We start from the raw sequence: 16485 nt of genomic DNA, 5'->3' as shown, positions 1-16485 counted from the left end.
AGCATAGTTATTACACCGAGTTCTGAAATCTACAAGGACATGCACAGCTCCTGACTGGAGATGAACTTACATAAGTCGTTTCCAATCCATTTGTATTCAGATACAATAAAATATGTTCAAAACAAACAGTTCTTGAGGGGGAAAACCAGAAATTTGGATAGATTTTCAACAACATTTAGAATAGCCATAGGGAGAAGTTGTTTAATAATTTTTGCATTTCTCCCCATGCCAGTGAAAATTTGCGACTTTAATTTCTTGTCCTTACTTTCTGACTTTCGTCGGAGCACCACATGTGATTTTTTATCTTTGATTGGTGTACTTGGTATAGCGATGTCATCTGTTGTGGTGACAGGCAGGACTGCAATACGGAGACAGTTACTGTTAATATCTGGATCAAACAATTAATAGAGCGCTACAGAAAGGCTACCAAATCTCAATAGTGTTATAACACACAGGCAACAAAAATCAAACACACTGCATTATAAGTTTACACAAAATGCTACATGGTTTACTTGTTATAATAAACGAAGTGTTACACAATCTGACCAGAATACTGTACATTACGTTTCATTTCGCGAGACCTGATTTTTGTGTACATAAATTAATGAGTAATAATTCATGAGACAAAACTTTGCGCTCATTATTTATTACCTTAATAAGTTTTCTACACATAAACGTTCATTCAAGAGACGTAAATTTTCGCAAATGAGTCATGCAAAATTACAACGAATTCTCAAAAATAAAATGTGATTTACACAGTAAAACATGCACAAAAGTCACTGTGACAGTCATAGCTCAGTAAGTGTTAAAAGGGTAAACTGATCTGGGAATTCGTACACAATAATCCCAGGTCAATATTACCATCCAGGGGCCTCTATGTACATATCAGTATGAAGATAAACAATGTAGTCGGAGCCCGTGAACCTCGGCAAAAGATCACCCAACCCCTCCCACTAAAATCTTGGATCTATCTACACCCCCCACTAAAATCTTGGATCTATCTACACCCCCCACTAAAATCTTGGATCTATCTACACCCCCCACTAAAATCTTGGATCTATCTACATCCCCCACTAAAATCTTGGATCTATCTACATCCCCCACTAAAATCTTGGATCTATCTACACCCCCCCCCCCCTCTAAAATCCCCAAACACACACAAAAATCTTGGATCAATCTACACCCCCCAAACACACACTAAAATCTTGGATCAATCTACACCCCCCAAACACACACTAAAATCTTGGATCAATCTACACCCCCCAAACACACACTAAAATCTTGGATCAATCTACACCCCCCACACTCATTAAAATCCTGGATCTATCTACACATTCCCCCTTTAAATACCTGGATCTGCATTTTCATCTCTTTAAATTCTAATGACTAGTGGACAGCCATGGTGCCCATGTATCCAGTGTATCTATGCCTGGGATCGGTTTAATTTAATAAAAATTCACAGACATGTCTGTAGTATAATCCTACTATACAGACAAAGACTCCCCCTGGAAAACAATCCCGGCGAGTGCACATTGTTTTCCTTATGAAAAATATCTATTTTCGAAAGTTATGAATTAAGGACCTCAGCATCATGCAGGCACAATGCCTAATCCAGCCTTCTCCTTCATCAGTCTAGGAAATGGAGGGGGGATATGTATCCTCATGAGTTATTCAGAAAAAAAGCAGAGGAATTATAAAACCTGGGTTTAGTTGTGCTTCACATTGAAAGTTCTGTTATTGAGTGATATGGATTTGTACGTGTGTCACAAAGTTTGTGAAAAAACAAAATCATTAGCTACTAGGGCATTTTAAAGCTAGCATTTTTTAAGTGATTATAAATGTACAAAACATTTTTGTATTTCTTTGTGGCTTTCGCTATAAAATTTCATTTTGCCATGCTAGCTTTAAATTACACCAAAACCACTCAGACCATATAAGTGCATAAATTCAGTCCAAAACCCTATTAGAAATCTAAAAATGTTTTCCCAAACAAATCGTGCACTACTGAGGTTAATAGATATTTAAGAAAATACACCAATAAATGAAATACTTCTTGTCTTTTTTCGCAAAATAACTGTTTGGACTGGTTCTTTAACAGGGGTACTAGTCAAAGCTATTGCAGAACAATTAGAGGCAGTTGAAAAGTCTGCAAAAGAACAACGTATGATATATGGATCAAGTCCGATCATCAAAGTACACTATATGTTAATATTTTAGCCAAGTAGAAGGGTTACTAAATCACATGAAATACACATCCAAATGATGTTAAAGTAACACTAAATAATAGAAATGAAAAGGCAAACTAGATAGTCAGGCTGCATTACAAAATAAAACTGGATAGAACTCAATGACACTACCAGAACGATTGGGCAGGTGAACAAATCATTCTGAAACTATCGCTGTGAAATTAAAACTAAATAAAAGATGGTAAAAGGATTATATCTCAAAATCTGGACAAGAGAAAAATTTATAGAACATAATATGATAATTACTAAAATATAATATATACCCAGTCCAGTTAAATGCATTAAAAACAAGATGTGTTTGTGAAGCACGGACTTCCCCAGCAGAGTTGTCACAGTGGTTATACATGTGAAATACGAAAACCCTACCACCATCCATTGTAAAGTTACGACCAAGGTTATAGTTTCTGCAGACAGACAGACTGACTGATAGACTGAAAACCATATGCTCCCAAATCTCTGATTACAAAAACATAAAAACACTAAGCACAATTACTTAGTGTAAATGCAGACAATCACTCAAAATGTTTGTGATATCATAAATTTTGAACTATACTCCACTGAATGCTGAAATCATCCTTACGAAGACTGTAAACCTTACACAACACCCGTCTAACAATTTTCTCTGCACTCCATGGACATTTACAAGGGATATAGTTTGAAATTTTTGTAAACTACAAACAATAGAATGTGTAAATGATGCAGTGCTACTGTGATGCATACATTTGAGCCCAAGGACGTTTTTCATCTTTAGTCTCTTGACCTTGACACCATCATTAGTCTCTTGACCTTGACACAGTTATCAGGACTAAGAATGAACAGTCATGCCTTTCTACTCCATGATGGTTTTATATGCCATAGAAAATTTGTATTTCTCTTACATTCACAAAAATACATTCGTTTCCTTCAGCTCTAAATTAAGGACAACTCTGATCAACATTTCTGTATAGTGTTTTCCCTCCAGAATCATTTTTATACCCAACCTTTCAGAACGTTCTTAAACAGAGTATCATAAAATCCTCCCGTCAACAGACAAAATGACAAGGAATTTTGACAATTTATAGGACAGCCATCATGACAAGAAATTTTGACAATTTATAGAACAGCCACCATGATCATAGCACATCCATTACTACTGGGTCTATTTCTTTTTCAAAGCATCCAATATCATAATAAAACGTCGTATTTGAGACTGCACTAAATGACGTACGGCTTGATTATTTTTAAATTCATTGGTATTAACAGGGTTTTTTAAAAAAGTCAGCAAGTTGTGCATACAAAATGAATTAAAGAATTTTATGTTTGTAATCCCACAATCAACAGTCCTGTATCTAAATCATTTAGCTATTACTTCAGATTTAAATCATTTAGATATTACTTCAGATTTAAATCATTTAGATATTACTTTAGATTTAAATCATTTAGATATCGTACTTCTGTCAGATTTAAATCATTCAGATATTTACTTCAGTTTTAAATCATTTAGATATTATATACTTCAGATTTAAATCATTTAGATATATATTACTTCAGATTTAAATCATTTAGATATTACTTCAGATTTAAATCATTTAGATATTGTACTTCTGTCAGATTTAAATCATTTAGATATCATACTTCAGATTTAAATCATTTAGATATTGTACTTCAGATTTAAATCATTTAGATATTATACTTCAGATTTAAATCATTTAAATATTACTTAAGATTCGTGCAAGAATCTCAATGCACCTCAATATTATCAAAATCAATGACATTCAGAATTCTGATATTATACAGATGAGATTTTCCAACCATTTCTGAGGTTGGTATAAAACTGATATAGAAATGACGGGTTTTTCAGTCTTTTTTGCCCCCTAAAAAATATAGAGCCCAAACTTTAACACAATACAATCTCATTTACTTTTCCTGCACATCTAAGTGATTGAAAGAAAGAAAAAAAAGACCACAAAATTAAAAAATTGCATCACTTTTCTTCGATATGGACATTTTCATCTTTTAATGAAAATTAATTAAGTCTTTAAATTTCAAATTTGAGACTGCATGTTTATCGCGATTATAATTTTTACTCCTTTAGAAATTGAAAGTAATATTTTTGAAGGGACAAATTGCTGATCGCTAACTGTACCTGAGGACAGGTTTACAGCATTAGAATCTGGCTAGACTTCAAAACATGCAAAGACAATGTAGAAACTAGAGGTCAGTCTCTGTCTGTTAGTTTTACCTTTGTCTGAGGTATTGAAGGTTGCACTAGGAGAGAGGGGACTACCCCAGGCTGGGCTGGTGGAATGATTGACAGGTGGGGGTTCCGGACTTGACAGATGTTCTGAACTTGATTGGCTCTCCGAGTCTACAATACACACAAGTTATATAAGAGTTATTCTAGATCAGAAATATCCAGACTGCCGGATCATCGTACACTTCCAGGGCAGATTCTGTTGATTTGTTCAGCATACATGCAAGTTCTGTTGGTCCTCGAATGGTTGATGAGAACATTCAGGTTAAAATGTTGTGAGTTTCCTTTTTATCTATTTTCTACTGCCTTTTGGGGATCGAAGTCTCGCAAAACTCCGATAGTACTGCAAAACTTTAGAACAGGAGCCGGTGCAGGAGCTGCTTAAATTCACAGTAAAATCTTCACACTCGAGAAAATGTTCGAAATAATTAACAGTAAAATGTAAAAGAAAATTGTTGGTTCTTTTTTAAAGTTGTACATGTAAAAAAGTGGAATAACACTTAAATACCATAAATTACGTCCCTTTGTGGGGACAGCCAAAGTTCAATTGGTGAAAATCAGCTTTCCTTCTTTACCTTACCAAATGTAAGAGGTTATAAAGAAATTTTTCACTGTGAATAATACTAGCTAGTTATGAAATTTTCATACAAGTTTAGGGGTTGCCCCACCCTAGGGTATTATTGTAGTTGCATGATTACAATTGATGGAAAAATAACAAATGTCAAATATAAAGCTACAGATCAGAAAATTATTAAGACCAACAAGGATATATTTAACCACACGATGGCAGACAAGGGATGTAACTTAATATGTGAAGTGTCAAATTAATTGATGTGTGTATATTAATAGCTGCCAGGTAATATGACTGTACATTGACAAGCACAACTGTATTTATTATCATAATTTTAACTTATATATCTCTGACAGTTCAATATTTTTATAGATCACACTTTGAAATAGTGGGCTGTTTGATCCATCAAAGAGTGTGTTGGGTATAAATGTAATGTTTGTTTCTTTATCTACCTAAATATCTCACACCCAGGAATCCGATTCAATCTATTCTAAATAATGTAGAAAAAGCTATTTGATCATGATAACATTTCAAAGCATTTAATATATATACGTGCATCATCTTCCTGGATTGTAGAATCATATAGATCTATAAATAAGGCACAGAGTTTAAATACTTCAGTGTTTATTAGTACAAAGGCCTTGTGTACTTTTCATATCCTAATCAGGGGAAAATCTAACAAAAGTCAGCTGATAAAGAATCAATCCATATTGCTTTTATATAAGCTCACTAAAGCTTTAATTTCTGTTCTGTCTGTCTGTCAGTCTGTACATAACAATAGTTATAAATATCATATACTAGCTATAAAGTAATGTATTAATAATCTGAAAAAAGGTGGATATACTCAGTTTAGAATGTATTAATTTAAATGACTCAATACACTGAACCTTCAGAATATGTGAAAAATGTCATAATTAAGTATAATACGTATATTATTGTAATTGTGTGACAGTTTAAATAACTTACACGTAATATAAACAAAATAAGCTTCTAAGCTAACACATCTACAGCATTTACTATTGGCAGAATGTTAGTTTAAATCATTATGATTGCATGACCTGAAGGAATTTGAATCACTTGAAGACTTTCCATAATGGTACTGCATGTAATAATTAACTTATATTCATTTTATAAATGACTTCACTATATGACTTAATTTATAATCAATAATGTCTACAAGTTACAATAAATACAAACTTGTGATATTTTCCCCCAAACTACTTCCATATTGCCTATTTAGTATTTTAAATATTGGAATAATGTATAGTTGTCACCCCTTTCCTTCCCAGTACAAATCAATGGATATATTTCCTCATGTACCTTGCATACTATCAATGCAACTTCCTACAAAACATTTTCCGTCTGAATTGACTATAGCTGACAGAGTCATCTAGACAGCTGGAGATCAGTTATCCAGACAGATGGAAATCAGAGTTATCCAGACAGCTGGAGATCAGAGTTATCTAGACAGATGAAGGTCAGAGTTATCCAGACAGACAGATGGAGATCAGAGTTATCCAGACAGCAGATGATCAGAGTTATCCAGACAGATGGAGATTAGAGTTATCCAGAAAACTGGAGATCAAAGTTATCCAGACAGATAGAGATCAGAGTTATCCAGACAGATGGAGATTAGAGTTATCCAGACAGATGGATGTCAGAGTTATCCAGACAACTGGAGATCAGAGTTATCCAGACAACTGGAGATAAGAGTTATCCAGACAGATGGTGATTAGAGTTATCCAGACAGCAGAAGATCAGAGTTATCCAGACAGCAGAAGATCAGAGTTATCCAGACAACTGGAGATCAGAGTTATCCAGACAGCAGAAGATCAGAGTTATCCAGACAGCAGAAGATCAGAGTTATCCAGACAGCAGAAGATCAGAGTTATCCAGACAACTGGAGATCAGAATTATCCAGACAGCAGAAGATCAGAGTTATCCAGACAGCAGAAGATCAGAGTTATCCAGACAGATGGAGATCAGAGTTATCCAGACAGATGGAGATCAGAGTTATCCAGACAAATGGAGATCAGAGTTATCCAGACAGCTGGAGATCAGAGTTACCTATACAGACAGCTCAAATTGAAACTACCTGTTATATAATTGAGATTTATGTTTTCTGTGACCTTCAAACGTTTTGACAACCAAATATTTACCTGCGAAGAATTTTCCTACCTGGCTGTCTTAAAATCGACATCAAATCTAAAATATTAGTTTGAATGGGGGGGTGTTGGGGGGGGGGGGGGGGGGGGGGGGTGGGGGGTGGGTGTTGTAAGGAAGGTATTGAGGTACATTGAAAACTAAATGAAAGTCACTCTGGCTACATATTGTCATTTTAGGGTCACATTTATAGTGTACACTGACACATGGACTAATCCTAAATTATCTCAATAAGTATTATTATTTCCTCACAATACGCAACTGTCAAGGATTTTAAAAGAGTAGGAAGAGGCCATTATCATAAATTCTTGTGTATTATATAGTTTAAGGGTAATCAGTTGAAATATTTTGTTGCAAGTTCATAACCACAATAAGGAACCAACAGAAATAAACTTTTAAAACATGAATAAAATGCAGCAGGAACCTTCGGTTGGCGAGTCGAGTTCTCCGCTTGGCCATGTGTGTGCCAAGCCCAGTCCTGTGTACATTTCCTTGATTTTGGTGTCAAACAGATTCAGAAATTGGTCGCAATCCAAAGCCATGATGCTGATCAACATATCTGTCCCCCCCACTCAAAATCCAAGGGTTATTATCAGCTGTGTATTTTTCCTTTCAAAACATTTCCAATGTGTTTTCTCTCAAAACTAAGGGGTTATGTTAATGAAGTTCACGCGCGACAACAGAATGCAACAAGTACTGCCTGACAGGAGTCAATACACAATATCATACCACATACTTCTCTAAGCATTTTCACAGTTCATATCCACGGGCAATAATATAAAAGGTATACAATTGTCCTTATTCTTTCCCATTATCATGGTTATTTCTGAGAGAAATATTCCTAACAAAAATGTAGCAGAAGTTTCATAGAGTTGTGATTGCATGTTAAGCATGAGTGTCCGTGTTTTCCACCTTGGTAATATCACTGAATTTCTTGTACGTATAAGAGAGCAGACTATAAAATATATTCACTGCACTAGAATTCCTTCAGAAATAAAAAAAAAATCCATCTAATCTGAATATAATCCACCAGATTTAATCCCATTTCTTCTCGGCAAATTCCCAACTTTCATTATCTAGTTGAATTTTTAAACACGACAAAGCAAATCCAATTTCTCCGTGCTTCTCCTTATCAGAGCGAATTATCACTATGTAAAAATGTAGTCACCACATTAAACAAACCCAAATCACAGAATTACAACACACACAAAAAAAGGAAACGAAAATCATGTAGCTTTCATGTTTAAACACAATCTCCACCATGATGTGCTGTTTACATTTGACTTGTCGAGCAATCTTGTGTTTTTATAAGAGCATGCACTTGTCAATTTCAATCCGTCTGCACTCGACTGCATTAGGGCATTTATCTGCTGCGCATCCTTCCTTATTTAGCTCGACTGAGAAAAACGATAACCCCAAGAGACACAATACAGCATTTCATGCATATATTTAAACAGTATTCACATTCTAAATTCCCAGTCTGAATGCACTTTTTCTTGTGTAACATGATTCACCCAATGTCTAGAATAACTTAAGATTTTTTTTTATTAAAACCATGCAGTCTCGCGCCATATTTATTAGCATATGGTTTACATATGGCCAAACCAATTAAGAGGTATCATAAGTCACTTTAAGTACTACCGGTTGTCTAAGCCCTACAAAGTGAAAGTGACTCTGAAAGCGCTTTTTAAACTACCGAAAGATAATAACCTTAACACATAATATACTATTCAGCATTTCAGTGCATCATATACTGACAATTTAAAATGCAGATGACAGTTTAGTTTGTCTGACTGGTGACCTCTCCGACTGAACCATCAAACTTTCAAATCTTAAGAGGACCACATTTCTCAGGGGTTAAAATTGGACCAGACCTATAAGATGGTGCAGTCCATTCCCGAGAATTACAGCCAAGCAGTTCTATACACTATTATCTCCATGTGTACCTCCTCAACCAATGACCTCAACAGCTCCCCACCCCCACCCCTCCCCCGCAAACTGCAGCAATATGTTAGTAATGATGCAATCAAAATACAGCCATTGTGTCATTAATGGGAGGATTTTTCTGTACTGTACCAGTCAAGTACAAGGGAAACACAACACCAGAACATGTCATCTTAAATTACCCAGTCCTGGATTTCTGGAAAAATCCTTACATCAAAACTTGGACTTAAATCTGAGATTTTACTCTAAATTAGACTACTCAAAAAAGAAAACTCAACCTTAAGATTGATTCCCCCCCCCCCCCCCCCCCCCCCCCCAAGAAATTTAAGCCCTGTGTACAAATGACAGTGGATTCATGTCATCAAAAAACTCCCTAATAGATTATACAAGAGAGAGAAATATAATGTTTTCTCTAAAGCACAATCAAAGGGTGATAACTCTTACTATATTCAAACAAATAAGTGAATAAAACAGTGACTTACATCTTTGCTGGGAAGCATTGACGGCAGCTAGGAAGGAGGGTTTTCGGACAGGTTTTGACGAATGACTAATTTCCTCATCTTCCTTACGTCGGCTCAGTGCAGCACCATCAACATCATCCGACTGTTTTATATGAATGATTGGCTGTGATGTCACTTCCTGCGAGGCGGATACTGATTTATTGCCATTGTTCGGATACATGGGAACAATTTCCACAATTGGTGAGCTTGAGGAATTTCCAGATCCCTGTGAGACATAAATTCTGATTGGAGCAGAATCCTGATATGACTGTTGAGACGAATGACTTGATTGGCCTAATGAATCTGGTGGCATAGATACACAACGTTCCTGAGATGACCGCCGATGGATTCGGATGTTTGAACTTGGTGACTGTTCCTCTTTTTCAAAACTCTGCACTCTATTTGCAACACTGCTAAATTTGCCATGAGAGGTAATCTTGTCGATTTCTGTTTTGTAATGATCCACCGTGGCCTTTGCCTGAGTATTATCACTTTTGCCATTTTCAAACATGAATTTCTTCTGAGACACAACTCTTCCCTGATCAGACATGGGAGATCGTGTGAGGGCAAACGCTGTGCCGTACCTAGGGACCTGCCTCACAGTGTTCCCTTTCATTTCACTTTGTGCGTTTCCAGGACTAACCCCTCCTTCGTAATGTCGGTCTCCAATTTTCACAATGAATGTTCTCCCTCCCCCTTGGTTTGGTTGTTCGTATATCCGTGTACGGACATTTCTCTCGGGATTGTGATACCGAGAACCCGAGTCTAAACTGTCGACACTTGCTGACATTTTGTGCGAAATTGAGGGTTGTGCCGAGACCACGGGTATATATTGTCTTGTTGCAGTGTGATATTCGGACTTTGAATTTGGCACACTTTGAAGTCCTGATGAAGCTGATGAAGACATACGACTCGAAACTGAATCTGGAAAACTATGACGCGACGAAGACGATGATGAAGATGCAGCATACCCTGTTTTATCCTGAATTATCTCCCTTGATTGTCTATTCTCAAGGGGAATCACTCTTGTGTGAGTTTTGTTTGATTTACAGATATTCTCCTGAGAATCGGTGGGGTGTAACACGTGCTCCTGGCGGCGCGGCACCGCATTTGACAAATCACTGGAACTTCTTGTCTTATCATTGTAAAACAATCCAAAAGAATATGCTCTGTTCGGCGAGATTTCATGATTCTCCTTTGCCCTCGTTTCGAAATCCCTCCTCCTTTCCACAAATTCTCGAGAAGGGGGCTCTTTCATTCCAGCACTTCCTGTTGAATTCCACGGCTCACGAAACACACTCAGACCCGACGTATAAGACGTCGATGTCTTTAACTTACTGGGGGGATCCATGCTTTTCACAAGAATTCGATCCTCCGAGTTTGGGGCAATTTCTTCTTTAGCCAGAAGTGACCTTGGCCTCTCTCGCAGATCGTCGCTAGAAGTGAATTTGCGAAAGGGTGGATTTCTGTACAGGGTGGTCTTTTCCAGTGGATTCTGACACAACTCTGCCTGCTGTGTCTGTGCTGGACTTTTACAGGTCTGGAAATAGAATCAAGATTTGACAGAACCAAATGAATGTCATCTCTAATTTCTGCTTCACACATCTTGGAACAGGGAATCCTGTGTATGGATGTGGGCAGATAATAAACATGCTGTGTACATGACTGGCGAGTAATTACTTTCTGATGCTTCAATCAATTCCATTTGTTTAGACATGACTGTTTTCAAACAAAGAACATCTGTGTCATATATTTTTATCTATCAGTAAAAAAAACTTATCTTAAATTTTAAAAAAAATGCAAATTAAACAGATAGTGAATGGCATACAATTCACAATGCGTAAAAACAAAATTTTATAACAATTTATAATTATACCTCTTACTTATACACCATCTACCTTTCCCTTTTATCAGGTGACCCCTCTTTTGTGTCACCCTGTAGACTCACCACTTGGCATGTGTCCTCCTTGTCCTCGTCTTTTGTAAGCACCTCTAGCTTCAGGATTCCCTCGCTCTGCTGAATGAGACCAATCACTTGAGCGTACGATTTCTGAGATACAGGCTGGTTATTCACAGTTATCACTCGATCCCCCGTCTTTAAACCCGCGTCATAAGCTGGACTGTAGGTTCGAACATTTTTAACAAAGATGGTATCCATCGGATCCAGGAAACTGAGGCGTTTACGTTTGTAGGAGGGGCCTAAAATACATAAATATCAAACATCAAAAGGGCCCTGAGTGAAAATAATAGACTAGTTGTATCAAAATTATTAACTACACCTTTGAGTTTCATTAATTGATGCATAAATTACCCTCCTCCTAAAGTCAAGGTAACATAATTTTAAGGGTCTGTCAAAGTCATATATCTGCCGTTTCTTACCAAAATGAGTATAAAAACAGCTTTACAGTACATAAAAATCACTACTAGCATTCATACATATATCCTGCAATCCTTTGTTGCAATTTTGACATTAGAATTTCTTTTGTTTTTATAGAAACAATGACCAAATCATTGTATGTAAGTTAATAATTCACTGTGGAGAAAATTTACATTATCTGTATTAATATTTGATTGGAGGATGCCTGTCTTCACCCTCAGATAGATTTTTTCCCCACACACTCCAGTATAAAATTATGGATATCTCATCCGGGGTCAATTAAGTCACTGCACAATAAGGGGAACTAACTCATCCATGTGCTTGAACTATGAAACAATGAGTCATATTCTATACTGTTCTAACTTTATGATAAACTGAGAAAGTTTTCATCAGCTATAGTGATGGGCAATCGGACCAAAAACCATAATCGATTATCGGTAATAATCGGACACAAGTAATCAATTAATAATCGATTATAATCGGAATTGGCATTTAAGTGTTTTCCCCTCAAATTAGATGTAACAGAATCATTAAATGTATGGAAACAACTTTTGAATTCTTTTTTGTTTCATTTGTTCACAGGTAAATAAATCAGTATTCCAATATATCAAGTGATGGAATTTATCTATAATCTCAATGTATCAAAGATATCAGAGATAGGCTCCTTTATTTGACTGTTGAATGTCATTGTTGTTACCGTCCTTCATATCTCCCGCCATTTTGTTTGCTTATTTTTGATCGGGTTTGACATACAGAAAATAAAATTTGAACAAAGTTGAAGTGATTTCCGGATTTTGTTTGGTCAACGATGTCGGCGACTTTTATTTTGTAATCGATTAGTAGCATCGTAGGTCTCTGAACGACCGACAATCGATCATCGGCGACAATCGTTTCATCACTAATCAGCTATCAACAATAATTTTTTTTACAGAAACATGAGCAGACATACTTAAAAATAGACACTGCTGAATACGGAATTTCAGATCCTATTTACCCCCCCCCCCCCTTTCCTCTGAATTCGTTATGAGGTAGAGCAAAGTATAGCGTATAGCGAATTTCTCATGTCAATGGAACAATGTGTAATTTGTGGATCAGGGTTAAATTATCTCAATAACTTCTTTTTCATAAAATATTGTTTAGTATATCTATCATAAAGATGAGAGACCACTCTTTTCCATCAGAAAAACATTACAGTACATACAACCATCCACCCATCTCTCTCCTACCATCAGAAAAACATTACAGTACATACAACCATCCACCCATCTCTCTCCTACCATCCACCCATCTCTCTCCTACCATCCACCCATCTCTCTCCTACCATCAGAAAAACATTACAGTACATACAACCATCCACCCATCTCTCTCCCACCATCAGAAAAACATAACAGTACATACAACCATCCACCCATCTCTCTCCTACCATCCACCCATCTCTCTCCTACCATCCACCCATCTCTCTCCTACCATCACAAAAGCATTACAGTACATACAACCATCCACCCATCTCTCCCCTACCATCCACCCATCTCTCTCCTACCATCCACCCATCTCTCTCCTACCATCACCTTCCCACATTACCTACTTCTACATCAGCTGACATCATTCTCTTTAGCTGTGACACTCTGACACAGACCATATTACTGTATTCTTTATGTAGCTTGGACATGTTAATTTACCAGTATGTATGGCTCACATTGTTTGCTTGTTTACATATTTTTTATTAAACGAATTTCTTATCAATGGCAAGTCTGTTGATAGTACAGCAATCTATTTAACTTTTGGGGGAAATCTGGGGCCCGTTTTACAAAACAACTTATGACAAAGTCGCAAGTCTTCAATTTATTACAAACTTATTAGTTTAAATTAAGGGAAATAAAAAGTTTCTGAAACTTAATTTACAACTTTGTGTTTTCACTGGTTTACATGGGAGTGATTTATCTTACAATAAACGGGAGAATTCCAGTATGTAAAGTTGTTTGTTTTTAGTGGCAAGTTCCTTTGTAAAATGCAACCCTGGATTCTAGATTTATAGAAGTTAGATCCACGCCTGCAGTATTTTAATACTCGTTACTATATATGTGTAAAATATGATTTTTATAGCATCAAACAGCATGTTTTAATTTATATAATCTCACTAAAAAAACTTTTTTTTTCAAAACTCTGATTCAGTTATCACATTACAATACCCCAAAATCTGGATAATTATGATAAAATAAGATGAAGGAAAGAATGAAGATTTTATGAAAGTTAATAAAATCATTATTTTTGTAAAAATGCTATATGTTTCTTTGATATACATCCCATTTGAGCATTCCTCATTCATATAAAGTTCTCAGCTGAGCTGTAGGTGAAAACGTGCCACAAATTTTGACCATCCCGGTATGTGCAAGCCCTCCCACCCCCACCCTATGATAGTTAAGGGCTACCGTTTTTACTTCTAATCCTCATGCAGTGCTTGGTCAAAAAGGCAATTACAAAACTATATGTTAAAAGTCTCAATTTGTACCTTGTTTGAAAGAAAACAGCTAGTTTAATCTGTCAACAAGATATCAATTAATCCATGCATGCTCTAAATTCTGAGGCACCAACTAGAATTTGTTTATTAAATTACTCTATATCTTTGTAGCATCTGTGGAATAGTACACATAAATAAAGTGCATACTATGATAGTAATCAGATATTAATCTCAATAAAGTTGTCAAATGACAGCTGATGACTCCATTGCTTTAAAACAGTGTCAACAAATAAAACACACAAGGGTTATTCAAACCTCCATTCACACAAATATTTGTCCTTCACAAGAACACAGGAATAACCCGTCAGGTCTTTCTCTTATCCAGATGATCTGATTAAACCTGAAGCCACAAAAATTTAAACTCGGGGGTTTTTAAAAGTGCTGCAGGAATTTCATTATGCTAGTCTCTAGGTCAGTGATGTCAAAAGGGAAATAACTCCGCCGACAACAAAGAACATACTTTTATTTGCACTGTCATCTTGGTCTTTTTCTGTGACCTGCAAGAACAAAACACATTATTAAATTATGTCCTGATCAGACGATGAACTTAGGATATTGAATTACATGTAGTTACTGAGTGAATTACTTAAGTCACATCATGAAGTTTTAAGAAGGAGAAAAAAAAAAATGAATTGCAGTGACTATTATTTCTTGGAAAAATCTCGTCAGAGTTTTCTGTTGTTTGAGCGGACGTTAAAATTAGAGTTAAACCTCAGACTTAAGGTCCAAGTTTTGACTTCATTAATATTTTTGAGAAATCCAGGCCCGAGTGCATGGTGGTCAGCATCAACACATTGTGTATGGATCCGATTAAAATTAAAACCTTGAGTTAATTAAAAAATATTCCAGTTTCCATATAACCTTAGTAATATTCCAGTTTCCATATAACCTTAGTAATATTCCAGTTTCCATATAACCTCCATCCACACTACAGTGATTATATCGAGAACACCAATAATAATCAAATTATAATTCTGAAAATACTGTAAATGGGGAAATTATTGCTGTAGTTTTAATTTCGCTATGTTCGCGGTCAGGGATTTTCCCGCGAAATTAAAACAACCGCAATCATTTTGCAAGTGTGACACAATACGTTTTGAACAGTTACCAGTAATCTGAATTGAATTGAATTCCACAAAAATAAAACCACCGCAATTAGACCAATATAAAAAACCGCAAACTTTTAGCACCGCGAAATTAAAACCACTTACAGTATAGAGCAATATACAGCAGTATGGAATATTACTTACTCTAACCAAGACTAAATCTTCGACCTTTTAACTCTAAAATATCCATCTTAAAATTCCTCTCCCCACTTGTCACCAATTATCAGAGACTGTATAAAATCTGGTTCTCATTAATAATCCAATCTACCTTAATTATTTCATACATGCACCTATAGATGAGTGCACATCCACCAGCATACTGAACACTCACATAACAAAGCGATTTCCTTATATCACAACCTAGCTGTTTATTTTTTTTTTGGATGTATGAACAGAGATGAGACTTCCCACTGACTTGTTCACAAATATCATACCAAGTCAGATGACACTTTCAATAGAATTTATTGTCAACTTCAGGTATCTTAATTACCTCCATTTTAAACTGTTTCTCATCTGATGACAATAGTTATAAATAATCAATGATGTGTTATGTTATGTCCATTTGAGTAGCAATTAACAGTGATTAAATGGGGTGGTCCTTCAGATGAGAAACATCAAGGCCCTGTGTCACAGCATGTGTGGCACCATAAAGATCCTTCCCTGCTCAAAGGCCATAAGCCCCGAGCATATAAGGCCTAAGACCATGTATGATAATAAATTAGTTCCAATGCTTGTATTTAGTTTCAATAAGAGTTCTATTGTCATCACATACACTATACAAATTTTTGAACATCATTATCAACCTGCACGTCCATTAATTTTCTTAC

At 36.0% G+C, this 16485-nt stretch overlaps 1 protein-coding gene across 25 annotated transcripts in view; it reads right to left on the bottom strand.

The window, feature by feature from the left end:
* The window catches only part of LOC125666077 (rho GTPase-activating protein 21-like), a 70142-nt gene that overhangs the window by 28105 nt on the left and 25552 nt on the right, over positions 1 to 16485 (bottom strand). For 7 of the 25 annotated variants that reach the window (XM_056151328.1, XM_056151327.1, XM_056151323.1 and 4 more), the window contains 5 exons: positions 15013 to 15049; positions 11606 to 11856; positions 9640 to 11197; positions 4468 to 4593; positions 266 to 358 (listed from right to left, as the gene is read on the bottom strand). In XM_056151328.1, the coding sequence (XP_056007303.1) occupies positions 266 to 358; positions 4468 to 4593; positions 9640 to 11197; positions 11606 to 11856; positions 15013 to 15049 (2065 nt within the window). Of the gene's footprint in view, positions 1 to 265; positions 389 to 2050; positions 2147 to 4467; positions 4594 to 9639; positions 11198 to 11605; positions 11857 to 15012; positions 15050 to 15926; positions 16029 to 16485 lie in introns of those variants that run through there. The other 18 variants (XM_056151320.1, XM_056151317.1, XM_056151318.1 and 15 more) reach the window with 9 other exon arrangements.

The sequence above is a fragment of the Ostrea edulis genome, chromosome 10 (genome assembly GCF_947568905.1).
Source record: "Ostrea edulis chromosome 10, xbOstEdul1.1, whole genome shotgun sequence".
NCBI classification, from domain to species: domain Eukaryota; kingdom Metazoa; phylum Mollusca; class Bivalvia; order Ostreida; family Ostreidae; genus Ostrea; species Ostrea edulis.
The sequence above is the reverse complement of the archived record's forward strand: the minus strand, read 5'-3'. Positions and strand labels throughout refer to the sequence as shown.